We start from the raw sequence: 19,777 nt of genomic DNA, 5'->3' as shown, positions 1-19,777 counted from the left end.
TGGATGTGGTTACAGAGACAGTAAGAACTGAACCATTCTGGACAACAATGTAGTGATTTGCACAAAGCCTGAGCAGGAAGTAGAAGAAAGACTTGAATGATGGAGGAAAGCTTTGGAAAACAGTGTTAGAAGATCAGTAGAAATAGAGTACATGTATTTATTCAAGCAGCAGAAAGTATAACATTCAAGGGCACAGGCATGCCACAAGTGTCTAAGTTCACATATCTAGGATCATGTGTCCAAAGTGATGGATACCTGGTCAATAGGAGGATCCAATCAGGGTAGTTAAACTGGAAAGCAGGTTTTAGGTATCTTGTGTGATACAAAAGTGTCCAGCAAGTTAAAAGGAAAGAACTACAAAATGGTAGTAAGGTCTGCACTGATTTATAGCAGTGAGACCCAGCAGATGACCAAGAGAATGGACATAGCTGAAATGACAGTGCTGAGACTTGCAAGTGGTGTAACAAGATTGGACAAAATCAAAAACTCACTAATCAGGGGAACAATGAAGGTAACCCAAGCATCTGGAAAGATTAGGTGGTTTTGTCACATTATGTGGTGAGATAAAAGCTACGTGGGAAGGAAAGTATTGGAGATGAAGCCAGCAGACCAAATAAGTAAGGGGAAACCTAAATGATGGCTGAACAACTTCAGAGGGGACCTCCAAGACCTTGGATTAGAGGAGAAAATGACCTTGGACATAACTGAGTAGAGGTAGTTGATTTGCTGCAGTGCTGAGTTGGAATGAAGCTGAAGAAGAAGAATATAATGTCTGTGCCTGACCCTGCACCAGTTGCAGTTTGTCCATGGTGTCGCTTCCAAAACACGTGAGTTGGTATCAGCATTGTAACAGCCACAGGTGGCTATTACAATGTTACAAATTTTTTTTGTGGTTGACGTGACACTTACTCAGATTATACAGTTTATGACAAGTGTCATAACAGGTAGACCAGTGGTAAGATGAGACGATAAGATGTTGTGGATATTTATGGTGAAGAAATGCACAACATTGTCCTAAATGGAAGTAGTGTAGAGAGGCGTTTATCCAGCAGTGGACTGAAAAAATCTGTTGTTGATGATGAGATTAGAAAATATGAGAGTATCAGGTGAAAGATTCAAAAATGCCTGAAATGTATAGGATCAAAACCCTGCATTCTATTTGCAGTATGTTTTGGTATGAAATTGTAAGAGTGTGTTATCTGTTAAATGTGATGAGGGTTGTAGCCATTCATTCGATTCCATTACTGCACTGATTATAAGAAGTTTCTGTTATAAGGATGAAGGAGAAGAACAAATATTATGTTCTCTCTGTTAAGTATTTGGCAACTCATTTTCTAGTAGGTATGATGCTCCAAACTTTAATATATATCTGACAGTGAAGGTAGGTTTCTGATAAACACTGGTTAGCATGCTACTAGAAGTTTCTTGAGTAAATGTAGGATGTCAAAGAAGAGTAAACACCTGGAACTCTTTTCATAATGAACTGAATACATAAATGAAAACTGGATTTGAAGTATGATGGTGGCCAGTTGGCAAATGTATCATCTATGTAGCACTTCCAGCAGGAGGGTTAGACATAAATGGTGGAAAACCAAGTATTCTCTAGATCAATATTTCACAAATATTCAGTACCCAATTACCCCTTTTAAAATGTTAGTAACACCAGCATTCCCCATCTCAGGCAAAGGCAGTTTGGTAGAAGTTATTTATTTTGGGAGAAGGTATTTATTTTTTTATCATTAGCATTATAATAAATTAAACATCTGAAATCATTTTTAATATTATTTAATACATTTTCAGTTATGCGAATCCAATATACATGCAATAGAAATAAAAATTATACAATTTGAATTTAAATTTAAACTAACTTCTTCCTAACAGAAATCGTTTCTGTTAGGAAGAAGGTAGTTTGGTGAAATCCCTTTCTATATTTGTTATTTTTAGTCATAAATTGGGTTGCACATCACACTTCAACCACATGTTTTGTACTATTTGAATTTAAACTATTAATGCAAATAATGTGAACCATACAGTTCGAATGCTATCATTCTATTAACCAGATGAGGCCCCTGATGGAGGTCACTGTTTATAACCTCTTTTATATTTTTTAGTTATTGAAAAATTAATTATAGAATAGACATGCACTTATCTACAACAATACAGAGACAAAAAAAAAAAAAAGTAATCAAAATTTTTAAAAAAGCAGTGACTTGTACACCCTAAACACCTTTGCATACCACATGTTGGGAAACACTGCTCTAAATAGTGTAAATAATAATTATCTAAAGGTGGGATAGGGGGCTCTCCATGGCCATACACTCAGTCTGTTTATAGATCTTATTTTTCTAGTTAAAATATCCTTATAGTAATAAAAATTCAAATTATCTTCACAACATCCATAGGAAAATGGCATCAGCTAATGGAATGGAACATTCCTTTACAAGCTGACCAAAATATCAACAGCTTGTAACGAAATATATTTGATCTCTTTTAGAAAATGTGTAGGTTCTTGCAAATGATCCAATGTGTCTGATATGTGCATTTATAGATGGAAAGATCCTATTGCTGGTACATTTTGCTGTCTAGACAAAGATTACCCTCTAGATATTGTGAAGATAAGTGAATTTATGTTATAATTGGCATATTTTATCTGGAAAAATAAGATTTATAAACAGACTTGAAGGTACATGGGGAGCTTTCTTTTGAAGCCATCTAGAAGATACTTTGTTTTCTACCATTCATGTCCTACCTTCCTGCTAGGTCTCCTATGTAGATGATGTATTTGCTATTTGGCCTCATTATTAAAATGATGTTGGAAGTTATCTTGAGGTTGCTACTTATGAGGTCATTGAATGAAGTAATCCTGTTTAATTCAGTTTTCATAGAAACCTAATCAGGACAGTGTTAGAATAGTTTATCCTGTCTGCATAGTCTCTTATTGAGATGAGTTTCTACGAGGGGAAACTTTGCTGCTTTTGTATGATACTTGCTAAATCTCCTTCAGTTGAAAAGCCCTTGTTAAGGTTCTTTACATTCTAAACAGATTTGAATCTGTCTTTTTGAGAAAAGGCATATTATATCCTTAATACCCACAGTACTAAATGCACAGTAGTACTGTGGGTACTAAGGATATAATATGCCTTCTTCTGTGTGGGATTTACATAAAAAGGCCAGAAAATTTGGTCTTTCTTTGTAACTGCAGATGCCTTTTCAGGAGAAGGCCTTCCAACTGGTGGCATCTAGGGATACCACATCATCATCAAATTCCTGATATATGCCCTCAGGGTTGTGCAGGATGTGATGGTGCTACATGGAAGGTTACATCATTATAGGCCTCCTGTCTACAATTTTCCTCCAAATCGGTCTGTTGCCTGTCGGGACTCCAACATTGTCAGATCTTGTATTTCTGTCACACCTTCCTATATAAAATCAGCAGTCTACGTCTCTGTATTCAGTTTATTTTATGTGAAGAAGAGTTCTGGATGTGTACCCTTCTTAGACATCCCGCTTATCTGATATACACTGGGTGGCAAGGTAATACAGGTTATTAGAAACTTACTTTCATTGGCAGATACATATACATGAAAGTTCTGCACATCATGCATCCCAGAAAATCAGTTGTCAAATCCTTAACTAACAGAGAGCACATAATATTTGTTCTTCTCCCTTTCTTATCTTGCATCCTTACAATAGTAGCTTCTCATAATCAGATCCAGTGTTGACAATTTAGCTCTTTTGGAGCTAGATCTAGCTCTTTTATTTCTTCCCTAGCTCCAAAAATTTTAATCTAGCACCTAGCTCCAAATCTAGCTCCTTCAGAACTAGTTTCAGCTCTTTTTAGTTGTTATTTTAACTTACTGTTAAAGAAATTGTTTTAAAAGTTTTCAAGATGTTTGCATTTCATAAGGAATTGTATTGTACGTTTGGTGCAAGCATCATACACTTTTCAAATGCATGATAATGGCAGTCAGTCACGTGGCCCAACAGTCTGTCATTTTGTCGCCTTAAAGTTGATAGCACAGCTACAAGTTAGTCTTTGCACAGTGTTCTGGTTGGTAGTTATGATAGCGAGTGGGAAGTTTTCAAAGACTGATCGTAATTTGTTGCAGTAAAGAGTTGTATACTCTTCTTCAAAAATGAGCAAAGAGAAAAATCAAGCTTACAAGCAAAAATTTAGGAGAGAGTGGTTGCAAATGGGAATGTTTAGTAAATGGTTGTGTGAAGTTCTTGGTGACGCTACAAAAGGAAACTGTAAGTTTTGCAGATGTGATATAGCTGCTAAATATTGTCAGCTTGTAAAGCATAGTGAAACTAAGAAACATCTTGCTGCAATTCCATATAAAGCTGTTCCTATTACAAATATGCTTGTATTATAAAAAGTCTGATGAGACCCCGAACTTTGAAGGTAGGTTAGCATTATTTTTTTGTTGTCACTCATCGTTCAACAGTTGCGATCATCTAGTAGATCTTTGCAAAAATATCATCCCAGACAGTCAAATTATGCCAAAGGTAAAAATGCACTGAACTAAGTGCTCTGCAATTGTAAAGAATGTTCTAAGTGAGAATTTTGAAGATCTAATTGCGGACATCGGAGATGAAACTTTCAGCATGCTAATTGACGAATCGAATGATATCACAGTGAATAAGATTTTAGGAATGGCCATCATTTAATATAGCAAGACATTCAACAAAATTATGCATACATTTCTGAGTATGGTGGTTCTAGAAAAGTGTGACGCTAGTAGTATTGTGGCTGCACTGAAAAAAGAGCTCTTGGCCAAGAAACTGGACATTAAAAATCTCAGTGCAATTGGTACAGACAACATCAGTGTTATGGTGGGTGTCAATAATGGCATTTATAAACAACTGAAGGCATATATTCTCTCCTTAATTTTAATTAGATGCATATGCCATTCACTACAATTGGCAATGTCTCGCACTAGTGCAGAATCTCTCCCAAGAGAATTAGAATTTTTAGTTGCCGAAACGTATAAGTGGTTTCACATTCATTCTTCTTCAAGACAAGCAGCATACAAAGAGCTGTATCAAACTATCAACGAAAATGATGCTCCTCTGAAAATTGTAAACAATTGTGCAACAAGGTGACTCTCCATTGAACCTGCAGTAGACAGAATTCTCAGCCAGTGGTTGGAATTAAAAACTCACTTCGAAGTCGTGAGTGTGACTGAGAAATATTACAAAGCTCAAATTTTGTGGGAGATGTACAAAGATGAAAGTGATCTGTTGTACCTTTTATTTTTGCATCCTGTTCAAGTTCGGCAAGTTAACAAAATTTTCGAATATAACAGTGCAGATAAGATGAAATTATTCGAAGACTTTTCTCGTTTGATTCGCTCTATTGCTAATATATTAGTGCTACCATCATCCACAGTTGACCCTCTAGAGTCAGAGATTGATGACTATTTGGATCCCAATCCAAATCTTGGTTACAGATTTGAAAGAAACATTTCAGAGTTGGTGATCCAAAAGAAAATAATGCAAAATGATGAGCGAAATCTTAGAAGTAGAGGAAGACAGTTTCTTCTTGGTCTCTTCAAACAGCTTAAGCAAAGGTTGCCTGAAAACTTGAATATTTTAAGAATGATGTCTTCTTTTTCTGTTGACAATACCCTAAAACACATAAAAGAACCTGTTACTCCTATCTTAGAAATAATGCTGAAAACAGAAAAAGATGTTGCTGCTGCTAAATACCAGTACAATACTATCCACTTAAATAAATGGACAAATATAGAAAACACTGGGCTATTCTGGACTGAAGTACAAGAATATAACGATGCATCTGGAATGAATCCATTTAAAGAAATTGCTCAGTGTGCAATAAATTTATTAATACTGCCAAATTCTAATGCGGAAATTGAACGAATTTTTAGTTCCATGAATGTAGTTAAAACTAAATTAAGAAACAAAATGGAATTGCCAATGCTGACAGCTATTTTGTCAGTGAAGTAGGGCCTCAGGCATAACAAGTATTGTACAGACTATCATTTACCAGCATCTATACTGAGTAATATTGGAACGATGGCCACATATAATAAAGCTGAAAATCTAAGTGAAAAAGTGGGCGAATTAAGCACAGAAGACCACATGGAAGATGTATTTAGCCACTGATATGCAAGCATCACTTCAACTTGAATAAAGTAAGTAACTTAAAAGTATCAGCTTTATTAAAAATTTGAAGCTAAAATTTTAAAATTTTAGCTTCAATTTTTATTTTTATTTATATTTTTAACTATAATTTTTATTTTTAACTCCTTTTTAGCTCTTTTTTTTAAGATTTAGCTGTTTTTAGTAATTTTCATTTGGCAACACTAATCAGATCATTAATGGAATTAAATTTAAATGGCTATAATCCTTATCACATTCAACATATAAAACATCCTTGCATTTCTACTCCAAAAGATTTGCCAATAGAATGCAGGGTTCTGATCCCATACATTTCAAGCATTTTTGAATCTAACAGTAAGATCTTGTAATTTCATCTGATACCCACACATATTATTTTCCAATCAACAAAATTTCTAATCTCTTACGAACTACAAAAGACCAACTGTCAACATGGTCTCTGGCTGTTTTTACTAGATTCTTTGCAATTGTAATTAACATTCTTTGGACAAACAGACTGTTCAGTGGAAAAAAGATTAGTGAGCATCAGTACTATATATGTACCTTAAACCACAAAAGTCAGATCTCATACAACACAGTATTGAGATCAAATGATCGGTATCCCCTGGAACAGTGTGTCATTTCTCCACAAGAAGCAGCACATTTAAATAAAAATGGGTTTTCGAAAGAAAGTTCAGAGAATCTGTTATCAAAATTTAAAGCAGAATGTTTGCATCCATCCTGAAAATATTGCCGATTCTTATCCTGTGTAAATATCAGAAGTCGTTAGTTATTGGGAATTGTATTTGTATTTATGTATTTGCCTTGTGTTATGTCTTTCTTTTAATTGCTTGCTGGTTTCACACACTGATAACATACCGTTATTTTAAGTATGAAATATTTGTTTGCTAATTTTCCATGAAGTTGGTGTGTCATGGATTCCATTAAAACTGAAAAATTAGGCGAGCTGGAACATACTGTTATTTGAAGAGTTGAATTTTGTAGTTGGTGGGGAAGACTATTCAACAGAATAGTTAGTTTGAATGGAAAAAGAAAAGTAGTATTGGTATGTTTGAAGTTGTACTGTAAAACAATGTTGGGCAACTACTGCTTATGTTGAATTGTATTGCAGGTAGCCATGATAGTTTTAAGGTCATGGAATTTGCAAGTACTCCTTGGATTTTGAGTCACTCACAAATTGACTGAGTTACTCACATGCAGGAACTTCATTTTGTTTAGACTAAATGTTAGAATAAAGCTGATTCTCATTTTTTATATAAATATGTTATTTAGAATGTCACTTAATTAAGATGTGATTTTTAACCAAGAGTAAAATATGTTAGCTACAAATGTCTTACTAAAATTGTTAATTTTCACACAATTTAAGTACCGTCTAATGTTTTATTATCAGTTATTTGTTGCAGCTTCCATTGAAGCTAATGTGATTTTTAGTATTTTCTTCTGAAGTAAATGTATGCTAAGTTGGACTAAAAGTTTAATTTAAAGCTAACTGCTTTCTTAGTCATTCACTCATCTTAACCTTTAATGATTATTTTCCATTTTTTAAATAAAATTTCAGTTTTTCATTAAGTTTTAATATTCTTCTGTTTAAACATACCACATCTCTCTATTTAATGAATACAGTACTTCACCACATAAGTTCATTGTTGTTAAGGAGATGCCCAATTGTAAATTGTAACCTTTGAGGATTAATTTTTCCAAAAAGAGTTTCTTTTTTAAGTTTACTATGATGAAGCGTGGTTGTTTTCCTCCAGAAGATCCTGTGAGTTGCATCCAATACATGGTCTGCTAGACCAGACTGACCATAGTCATGATTGCAGATGTAAGTTTTGTGTTCATCTAAATAGATGGTGGGTGATCTATCTGTCTGTCCATAGTATGCCAACTTGCAGCAACATGTTTATATACTCCAAGCACTTAGAGAGGATGTCTGATCTTTAGTCAAACAGATAAGGGTAGCAAGTTTCCAGTGAGGCTTTAAACTTATGCAGAGGCTGTATTTTTTGAATGGCTTGACTATTTTTCTGATGTATTCTGGATGTAGGGATGTGATGACATTTCTGAAATTCTTCTGAAGGGATAGCTGCAGATTGGGAGGCAGGGGGGAATTGATTATTATTATTATTTTTAATTCTATGCAAACTTAGCCATTGGGTAAGGAGGTGTTGTGTATGTGACTGAGTTCTGTTGAGAGGTTCCACTGGAACAAAAATTGTAGGCTCTTGGTTAATTTTAATAATTCCAGATTGTTGAGAGGGGTGGTAGTAGGAGGGTTTGTGAATGTATCTGCCTGTATGAGTGGGTTTTCTGTATACAGTGGAGAGGTTACCATTTGGAAGGCATGTCACTAAAGTGTCCAGGAAGGGTAAAATGTTGTTTTCTTTTTCCATCATAAACTGGAGATGTAGACTATTGAGTGACAGAAGGAGTCTAATGTGTCTGGGCCATGAGGCCAAATAGAGAATACATCTAGATATCTTAGCCAGATAGAAGGTTTGAGAGGAATTGAGTTTGTGGCTCATTTTTCAAAGTTTTTCATGTAAAAATTGGCAAGTGAGAGGAGGAAGAACCCATAGCATTTCTCTGTCTGTCTGTAAATTTTGTAAATGTATCTGCCATTATTTAAAGTTAGATTTTCAGTTGAAGTTTTAAAATGGGTAGTGTTTTATATAGGATGTGGAAAGACCAGTGGTGGGGGAGGGTAAGAGAGTTTGCCAGCTGTTTTGATAATTTGTAGCATGGAACATCAGTGGCATCTACTATATATTAAAATTAGTTTTTAATCCTTTCTTAGTGTTGTCAATATTCCATTAAACCTCCAATATTTAAGCCTTAACACAAGGATATTATCATCATTATGATCATCATCTGAGACTTACAGACAGTCAATGACTCATTGGGGAAGGCCATAGATCACCCACACCAGCTGTCATACATTCTCTAAGTACATTCACACTGAATGCACTCACTACTTCAATGTTAACTGTTCCACTCACTCACTGCACTGTAAGAGAAAAATCTAGCACATTTAATTTCTGTGGATACCTCCTTGTCCTTTCTCCATTATTCTTTCATGTTTTCTGTTCACATATTCTCATGTCCTCATTTATATTCCATAATTCCAATCTCTTACTCTTCTCTTCACCCTTTCTGCAGCTTTTTTTTTTTTTTTTTTAAATCTCTTCCAAACTCAGGATAGCATATCTGCATTACAGTAGTCCATGTGAAGTTGTACAAGGTGAATAAAATAGCTTTTTCTCTCCCAGTAGCTATCTGTACTTATTTATGTATTATTATATTATTTTGTTAGTTCTGCTTCTCACTGATGTTGCTTTATTTCAGTGTAAATGTAGCTTCTCTCACTCAGTCAGAAATCAGAGATATCATACTGGGAATGGAAATCTCTGCACCTTCTGCTCAAAGACAACAAATAGCAGAAATTGAAAAGCAGACAAAGGAACAATCTCAACTGACAGCCACAACGACTCGAACTGTAAATAAGCATGGAGATGAAATAATAACCTCTACTACAAGGTAAGAACATTTACTTTGTTTGATTTCTGTAATTTTCATTTTAAATTTCTATCTTAATACCATAATCATTAGTGTGGAATTATTATTATTACATGGATATCTTAATAGAGTCTGAAGACTCGTGTGAAGTCCACACCAACCAACAATGTCCATCATACCTTGTCATAAGCCAGAATTAAGTAAAATATACTCTTGATGTTCCTCCTGGAAAATCTGAGCTAAAAGACTCATCCCCGTAATAGTTACACAACCGATTCCCCCCCCCCCCCCCCGCACTGTTGGTTCCAGAATCTTGCCAGATTAGCCTTTTTGCTGGACGGATGGAGGTCACATAATAATAATTGATCAGTACATCTGACCCACAAATTAAAACTTTTGCACATCTCTAAAACATCATGAACTGCCTGAAACTTGAATATTAAATGTAAATTATGTGTGAATTGAGTTATTAAATGAAAGGCATTAGTATAAATGATGCAGTATAAGCAGATATGAACTCATGCTTAACACTATCACCACAGTTGTGAACTGACTTTTGCCTAAAAGCCCTAGCTACAGTTAAATATAAACAAAATAAGTAAAGAATCCCTCTGAGTCATCATGAAGTGCAGGTGTAAATAATTAAGTAAGTGTGTGTGTGTGCACAGGCAACACAGTCTATGGTGGCCCAGTGAAATAGTCAGCCACAGATGACTTTGCTTGGTTGTCGCAGGAATTTCAAGGACACACTCATAATTTTGTCCAGATTAAGGGAGATGCCAGCCATCCATTGCCAGAAAATTGGTGGTGTATTTGTAACAAAAACCACAAGAACAAGGAATCCTGTAAATTCCTGGATAAGAAAGAGAGAGAAGGAGGAAGGTATTTGTCTTTTGGAGAGACTAGGAAAGAATTTAGTTTAGGACAGGACAAAAACTTCATTTTCAGGAGGATTAAGATGAAGGCCATAATTATTAATTATTTGAAACAAGATGGATAAATGGGTTAATTTATTTTATAGAACAATTTGAACAATATATTCTCAATCTTTTTTCACCTAAGACATCTGTCTGGTACAAATATGTACCAGATAGATGTCTGGTATACATTTTTGCTGTGTGGAACTCTTCCTTGTCCATTTTCCATGAATTTCTTCAGAAAATTAATTCAGTACAACCAAGAATTAAATTTACACTGGAAGTAGAAGATAACATCTGTCTTACTTTTCTGGATGTTCTCATTATACATCATCCTAATGGCAGTCAGTCTGCAAATCTCATTATACAGAAAACCAACTCATAGTAAATATATTAATGCAGCTTCACATCATCACCACTGTCAGAAATATGAGGTATGATTAAAACTTTAGTTTACAAAACTCATTGTTTCTACTGATTTTTTTATAATTTTTATTTTTGAGGAAATTACAACATATACTGAATATTAATTATAATAGCTTTAATTAATACTTGTGATACAAGGGTGGTTCCATAAGTTTCTGCCCTGACTAACTTTTAGAGGTGATAGAAAGAAAACAACTGTGTCACTTTTCGACATAATCTCGCTCTAACACTTTTCACATCTTTGAATTGACATTCAAAGATGCCCTTGAAAAAATAGTCTGTACTTTTGTCTTCAAAATGGCCTAGAACTTCATCTTTCACCTCATTATCATCTGCAAATTTTCTTTCTCAAAGGTCGTTCTTCAGTTTTGAGAGGAGGTGCTAAGATCTGGGCTGTAGGTTGGGTGTTCAATCTCCTGGATGCCACAGTCCTTCACTGCCACCTTCTCAACAATAACCGTATGGACTGGAGCATTGTCATGAAGCAGGCGAGCACTATGACTCAGCATTCCTCATCTTTTCTCCTTTATGTCATCATGCAGTTTGTGCAGGAGTGAAACATAACATTCTGCATTCACAGTGGTATTCCTTTCCCTTGAAGTCAATCAAGAGAATTCCCTGACAATCCCAAAAGATTGTTTCCATGATCTTTTTGGGTGGAGTGACCTTGGCTTTTCTCGGCAGTGCTCCATTGATTCCCTTTTAGAAAGAGGATCGTAATCAAGGATCATGGTTTCATCCCCGGTGACAATGGATTTCAACACTTCTCTCTGATTCCCTTGGCAAAGCTCTAAAAATTTGTGGGAACAAGTCACATGATTCTCCTTCTGAATTAAAGAGAGAAGTCAGGGCCCACACATTGCACTGACCTTTGTTGTGTGAAGCTTCTCATGAATGATGCAAAAGTTGGTTGTTATAAAAAGTCCCAACATTGCTGATATTTCTTTGAGCTTCAGCTGTCTGTCATGGAGCAGTTCCTCCTCAGCAAGAGATATTTTCTTCAGTCATCACTTCCACGGGAGGATCATCTTCGATGCTCTCTTCCTAGGCAAAACTGTTTTGCCCATTCCTTCATCATGGAATATGAAGGAGTAACTTTCCTATAAACATCATCCAATTGCTGTTTGATAGCACTTGGAGAAAGCCCTTCTTTGGTGAAAAACTTTATCACAGCATGGTACTCAATTATTAACGTTACAGTCACATATTAGTCAAATGAGTACCTCCAACTGAATGATGCAGGTAGAAAGTTGAAACTGGTACACTTAAGCTCTCTCATAGATGATGCTATCTGTCATGCACGATGTTTTTAAAATTGGCATGAATTTAGTATGTCAGACCAGAAACTTTTGGAACCTACCTTGTATTTCGGCAAAGTCAAATTACCATCATTAGGGATGATATTTGCATATAGGCACTGACAGTGGATAAATGAGGCTAAAGAAAGGCAGCCAAAGTTGGTCCTGCAGTTGTAAATGGTCCAACCCCCCCCCCCCCAATAAAGTCACTGTTTGGGTATGTTATGTAGATGATGTGTTCTCCATTTCATCACATGATACTGTCAATATTTTCTTAACACATCTAAACAATGAACATCTTGTGATCTATTTCTCTTTAGTAAAGGAAAACAACAGCAGTCTTCCCCTCCTAGGCACCCTAATATCATGCCAGCCTGATGAATCCATGGCATTCTTCTTTACAGAAAACTCACACTTAGTAGTAGATGCATTCCCCCCCCCCAATAATATGGGATTATAAAAATTTATATAACAAGGCAAATTTAATCAGTTCTGATAATGATGTGCTAACTACTGAACTTGACCACATCTCTCAACATTTTCTTATCTGATGGCTACAGTTCCCACCAAATCCAAAAAATATTAAACCTCCATAATGCAATCTTTCTCTCCCCCTTTCAGAACAGATTGTGCAAAATCTATCATCATTCCACATATCTGGGATGCATCCAAAAAAAATTGGCATCCTTTGTCTACTCTATCAAAGACCAGCCACGTATTCCCTTGAACTGCCAGATATTTACTATGTTCTTGCAGTTGCAAATTATCCTACAGCCAGACAAGCAGGACATCCAGTATCAGAATTTCCAAATATATGGACCACATCCGTTCCACAATTATGGTCACTCTGTACTTGACCATGCTTTGGACACCCACCACAAGATATGCTAGAGCCACCCTACTCCACTGTAGCAATAAGAGAGCGCTATTCCTTGAATTTGCTTCAGCCCTTAGAAACTTTCCAAACCTCAGCAAATTTGGGTACATGAAACTGCCCATATTTGGTAATCACTCATCCTCAGATCTTCAGCTCCAACAGGCAAGACTTTCCAATGTAGCCACTAGAGGATACCATTTAGGACTCTAGGCCCAGTTTTGGTTACCTCTTTTCAGCCTCATTTACCCAGTGTTAATGCCTTTGTGCACACATCACTGTTCTATGATCTCTGATGACGGCAATTTAACTTTGCTGAAATATTGGAAGTATTAATTAAAGTTATTGCAATTAATAATCAGTAAACATTATAATTTCCTCAAAAATAATAGTTATAAATAACCAACATATAAAGCCTTTCTGCCAGAATCATTCTCTTTTAAATAATGAATTGTCATTTATCAGAGCTACTTACATCTCTCACAGTTATAATACAAAAATAATTGATAAAACAATTAATAATTATGGCTTTCATCTAGGAATGCACTGAATATTTGGTTTTGCTTCAGTATTTGGCCACCTTAGTGTGTTTTTCAGATATTTGGCTTCAGTTGAAGCATAAAAATTCCTGTTATATGTGACATAATGGGAAAAACCTCCACTTATCTTGCACAACCATTCAAATAGAAGGGTTTCCAAGGCTAACACAGAATGAGTAAACTTATTCTGTGTTATTACAATTTCTCAGAAAATTTCTTTTGACTCTAACTGCCAGCGTATAACTTAAAGGTTTTTTTTTCAGAAGTCAGAAATGTTTACGAAGAAACCAGACATATGCTAAAAGACAAAGAATGCTGAGAAATTAATTTTCCTACGTTGTAATTTATCACAAATTCATTTTCATTATTAAATCCACAATTTAAAATAAGTTCTATTAATACTGAGTTTATTAGTTGACCATAATTAATAAAAGATATACACAAATTGTCAACAAGTTTCACCAGCTATTCTGTCTGGCTTCTTCAGGGCAAGTATGATGGTACAATAACATTTACTAGTAAACAAGAAGAAGAATGGAGTAAACAGTCAAATCAATTAAAATTAAAACTGACGCATAACATCATGAGCGTGGTGTCTCAGTCATTGTTTATTGAGTACGTTGTGTAGTTTTTACCGGAATTTCATCATTGAAATGAAATTTCGGTAAGCTAAGTGAATTTATTAGGCTTTTCTAGATGTCTTTCAGAATCATTTCTTGATTTCTGTTTAGATTTTCTCCCAAACGGAGTACAACTGCGGCTTCTTTGAAGTTTCTACATCAAAAACCTCTTCTATATAAGGCATAGAGCTGTTATCCCAATCGATGGTGTGGTGAGAGATCAAGAAGTGATGGGCTAATCCTGAAGTGTCTGTTCTATTGTTGTTGTTGTTCACATCCCCTATTTTTTTTTTTTTTTCTCAAATTTCCAGGCTTCTTGATGTTTGGCCTATGTAATTTAATCCACAGGAACATGGGATGTTGTATACACCTGCATATTTGAAGAAGGCATTAATGTCTTTAGGTGATCTTAAAATGTGGTGTATAGTTTTGACAGGTTTGAGAGCAACTCTGATGTTGAAAGACCAAGACAAATTGATTTGACCGTGTTACTCCATTCTTCTTTTTTTACTAGTAAACGTTATTGTATGTAATACTTGTCCTGAAGAAGCCAGATAGAATAGCTGGTGAAACTTGTTGACAATTTGTGTGTATCTTTTATTAATTATGGTCAACTAATAAACCAAAAGAAAAAATCTCAGTTTTAATGTTAAGTGACCAAATACAAAACAATAATAAAGTTCTATTAATATTTTTGTTATTTGAAGAAACAAGTGCAATATGTTTTTCTCATTTTATGCGGCATTGCTTTTTAAATACAATGTTTTCTCTGAAATTAAATGATAGTTTTACTATATCAAAATGAAGGAAATTATTGATCCATCTACATTTTTATAGCCAAATGTTGAAAGAAAGTGAAGTTTTGAAAATTTATCAGTAAGCTTATGAGACCAAGACCAAAATCTGAGTTGTCTTGGCTCACACTATTTAAATAACATGAACTCTGCCAACAATCCATATACTAGTCTAGTCATAAATACTGTTACAACTTAAACAGCTTATGAACCTTTAACTTATCAATAACTTATTTGCTGCTTTCAGCACATATAAGCCACACATATAATCTGCATACATCAGCACCCAGTCTTCGAAATGTCCCTCTTCTGTCTTCACGCATGGCTAGAGTCCTTGAGGCCACATATTGATGGCGGCATGCACAGCATCCAATGGAAATACTGCGACTGCTTGCTCTAAATCAACCTTCACACTACTGACACCTTATGTTCAAGGTCTTGATACACTTTGGTGGGGACCACCTGCTTGCAGAAATGCAACTTGGATACCCCACCACCAAACTATCACTGATGCTGGGTGATAACCTTTCTGAATCCTGGGTGCTATGTGACCATCTAGGGCATATACCTGATCATTTTGTACTTAATGACTCTTCAGTGATGAAAATCTATTCGTCTGTGAAGAGGATATCTCTGTGTCTGTTGTTCACATACTGCCAGCATAGTGCTTTTGATTTTATTACCCTCTGGCACATAAGTTTGTGCCAGAGGGTAATAAAATTTCCCTGTTAGGAAGTGTCTCAGAGAATGACGATAGGTTCTCATCCCCAGATTATCAGTTAATACACAACATCATTCTCTGCAAAACTTTCATTTCTCACGACATCACGTTCTGTGTTTGCACAGGATTACAGCAGAAGCATGCCATCGCAAACCTCACAAGCTGTTCCATCCTTAATGTAGCATGATTAACCTACTCTTTGGTAGTCAGATATGTTTTCTGTATCGTTATAACAGTTAGTAGTCCGGTACACAAACGCCCTACTCATCCCAAGCGTTTTTAGCATGTTGAAAATAATGGGTGACTGCATTCCAACCTTGTGAAGTGCTATTACAGCTACATAGTTCTCATAATCTCACCACTGCATGTTAACCCATACAACTATATAAACGAATGTTGGCTACTCACAGCGGCGCCAATGGAACCAGGTTTGTGCAATTCTCTGAGCAGTATGTGCCTGTGCACAAGTTGTAACAGTACAATATTTATGAAACACCAATCAAAATGTTATATTCAGGCAATGACAATCAAGGAAAAGGAGGAGTACCCATAGTATTCAACACAAAATACAAGGTTAATCTTCTTGAATGGCAGTCAGTCTCAAGTAGAGTAATGTGGGCAAATATGAGAATGGGGAACTGGACAATGAGACTTATTTATTTGTTCCTATGGTCCCACAGAAGGTTCTACTAAGGTAGAAGTGGAGGAATTTTTTTGAGGCTTTAGAAAAAGCAACTGACACAATGAAAAAGGAAAAGTTGGTCCTTGTTGAGGATCTAAATAGCAGAGTAGGAAATGATTGTGAGACATACAAAAACCAGTCCATGTGAGATATGGACTGGTTATTACTAACACCATGTTCCAACATAAAAATGTGCACAAATTCACATGGAGAGAGGAGACAAGGAATAACAAAAGTCTCATTGACTGTGTTATTGTTGATGGTAATGTTTTCTCCCTGGTGCAGGACACCAGAGTGTACAGAGGATTTGAAATTGGAAGTGATCACTATTTAGTCTTGAGCAGGATAAAATTGAATTTCATATTGAAAAGAATGGCATGTAAGAAAGTTTTAAAGCGAATAAAAGTTGAGCAGCTCTCAGATGTGAGCTGTGGACTAAAATACACAAAGATTATTGAAGAAAAAATGAAAGAGTTTTAGAACAGGAATCAAACCTTGGAGATTCAGTGGCAAACTCTGAAGAAAACATTGATTGATTCTGCCAGAGAGGCATATGGTGAGGTTGTCTGCAAGGATAAAAAAAATCAGAACTCCCTCGTGGACACAGGAATTTAAAGAGGCAGTGAAGGAAAAGAAAAAAGCATATAAAAGTTCCTGGCAAACAAGTCAGCTTGTGCTCTTAGAGAATACGGAGACAAATGCAAGAATGCTAAACACTGTGTAAAACTAGCTAAACAAAAGTCATGGGAGGACTTTGGCAAGAATATAGAAAATAAATATCAAGATGGTGGCAAAATATTCTGGAGGTTATTGAAGAAGCTTAGGAATGGGGGAAAGAGTGCTTTAAAACGAGTCAGAGATGATAAAGGCGACATGAAAACGGGAGAAAAAGATATCCTTGAAGTATGGAGTAATTACTTTGAAAAACTGCTAAATGAAACAAGCAGTGATGACAGCACAGTGGTAAGAAACACTGACCAGGCATGCAGTCAGGAATACATATCCATACTTGAAGTAGAAAAAGCCATCAAAGGCTTGAAATGTGGAAAGGCAGCAGGAGTAGATGATATTCGACCAGAAATGCTGAAGTATGGTTGTATAAGAATCTTACAGTGACTGCACTGCATAGTTCAGAAAGCCTGGACAGAGGGATGAATTCCCGATGATTGGAGTAGAGCTCTCATAGTACCCATATGTAAAAAGGGAAATAAAACTGAATGCGAGAATTACAGAGGTATTTCCCTACTGAGTGTTCCTGGCAAGATCTATGCAAGTATACTTGAGAAATGGTTGAGAAAAATTGTGATAGAAAAGCTTGGTGAAGAACAAGCCAGATTCAGGCAAAATAGAGGCTGTCAGGATCAGATCGTCACTTTACGACAAATAGTGGAGAAATCATAGGAATATAACAAAGATCTGTATTTAAGTTTTGTCTATTTGGAAATAGACAAAATCAAGACAAAAGACAAAATCAAGGTGCCAAGAGAGAAGCTATTCAATACGCTACAGTTATATTGTGTCAATGGGGCATTATATCAAGCAATACTTAGTCGTTATTTGAGTTGTAAGTCAGCAGTTAGAATTGAAGGAAGCACAGGAAGATGGTTTAATGTTAAATCTGGTGTGAGACAAGGATGTACATTAGCCCCTCTGTTATTCATTATCTATATGGATCACATTATGAAGGAAAGTGGTATTAAACATGATATCAAAATTGGAGTTGTTAATGTCAGCTCTTTGCTTTATGCGGATGATGTTATACTTCTAAATAAATCCGCTACAAGTCTGCAAGATTCTCTGACTAAATTGAATAGCTGTTGTAATAGATATGGTAAGAAAGTCAGCAATAAAAAGACAAAGATAATGAAAATAGGCAGAATTATTGAAATTGTCAACTGTGTTGTGAATGGAGAGCCTGTGGAACAAGTAAAACATTTCAGCTACTTAGGCACGACTTTTAGTGAAGATGATAAATTAAATATAGAAATAGACAACAGAATCAACAAAGCTGGTATGGTATGGTAGGAAGTCAATTGAATAAATTCATATGGAATAAGAGAGAAATTAGTCGGAACACTAAATTAGCTGTTTACAAGACAGTGTTCAAACCAGTTTTAACTTATGGATCTGAGAGTTGGGTCAGAAGTAAAACACTTGACCAAAGACTAGAGACCGCAGATATGAGAGTCCTGAGATAGATTATAGGCATGAACAGATGGCGTCAATGGCAATATCATATTAAAAATGAGGATATTAGGAAAGAACTTGACATTGTCAACGTCCAGGAATGCGTTAGCAGAGCTAATCTCAGGTAGTATGGTCACTTAAACAGAATGGGCGAAGAAAGATTAGCAAAACAAGTATTCTCTACCAGGTTGGCAGCATAACGACCGAGAAGAAGACCAAGATATAAGTGGATTGATATTGTACAAAGTGCCTTAGACGATAGAAATATAATATCTGATGATGTTGGAGTCTTGACAAGTAAGACTGATTTGGAGGAAAATTGTAGATAGGAAGTTAGTGAAGATGTAATTTTTTTCATGTAGTACTATCATATGCTGTATACCCCTTGAGGGTACACAGCAGGAATTTGATGATGATGATGCAGTCTTAGGTTTCAGATTTACCAAATTCAAAAAACTTGCAAGTGGAAATGAAAACAAAAACTCAGTCAATGCTGTAACTAAACTATGTCAGACAGTTAAGTTCATGAGTGATTTCTAGTTGGGTGCATAATAAAATATTAGACTACAAAGATGAGAGGCATATATTTGTCTTATATAAGATACTATAATAGGAAATATTACAGGTACATGTATATTTTATAGCAAAACATGTTCACATACCTTTTGAGTAATTAAAATATGCTAACCAAATATAGCATTCTCCTTCATTATTGTTTTCTAATATATCCTAAAACAGATACATTGTCCCCCCCACCCCCCACCCCTTCTGTGCAGACTTGGTTACAATTAAAGAACCAGCATGCTACATAACACATCTGCTGAAACCCAAGCATGAAATATCCATGGGGCACAATGTTTTCTCTTACTTTCTCAGGTAGTTAGGGTAATGGTGAGAGATCTATAATTGCCTGACGTGTATGTGCTAAGCATCAATTGCTGTTCACTTATGAAAAATACAATTCTCTGAAACAGAATTGCCTTGGTACTCAATGAAGGTTCTTGTCATTTTGAGGTTTCTGCCTGATGAGAACCAATAGTTAAAACAGCTGTCAGGCCAGTG

At 35.7% G+C, this 19,777-nt stretch overlaps 1 protein-coding gene across 1 annotated transcript in view; it reads left to right on the top strand.

Annotated features, from left to right (window-relative positions):
- Positions 1–19,777, top strand: part of Prp8 (pre-mRNA processing factor 8) — a 411,861-nt gene that overhangs the window by 365,223 nt on the left and 26,861 nt on the right. The window contains exon 37 of the mRNA XM_090407427.1: positions 9,487–9,678. Coding sequence (XP_090263553.1) covers positions 9,487–9,678 — 192 coding nt within the window. The remainder of the gene's footprint in view (positions 1–9,486; positions 9,679–19,777) is intronic.

This window comes from Typopeltis vanoorti, chromosome 17, assembly GCF_054136105.1.
Source record: "Typopeltis vanoorti isolate ZY-2024b chromosome 17, IOZ_Tvanoo_1.0, whole genome shotgun sequence".
Classification (NCBI taxonomy): domain Eukaryota; kingdom Metazoa; phylum Arthropoda; class Arachnida; order Uropygi; family Thelyphonidae; genus Typopeltis; species Typopeltis vanoorti.
Note: the sequence above shows the minus strand (reverse complement) of the source record. Positions and strands in the feature narration are given on the sequence as shown.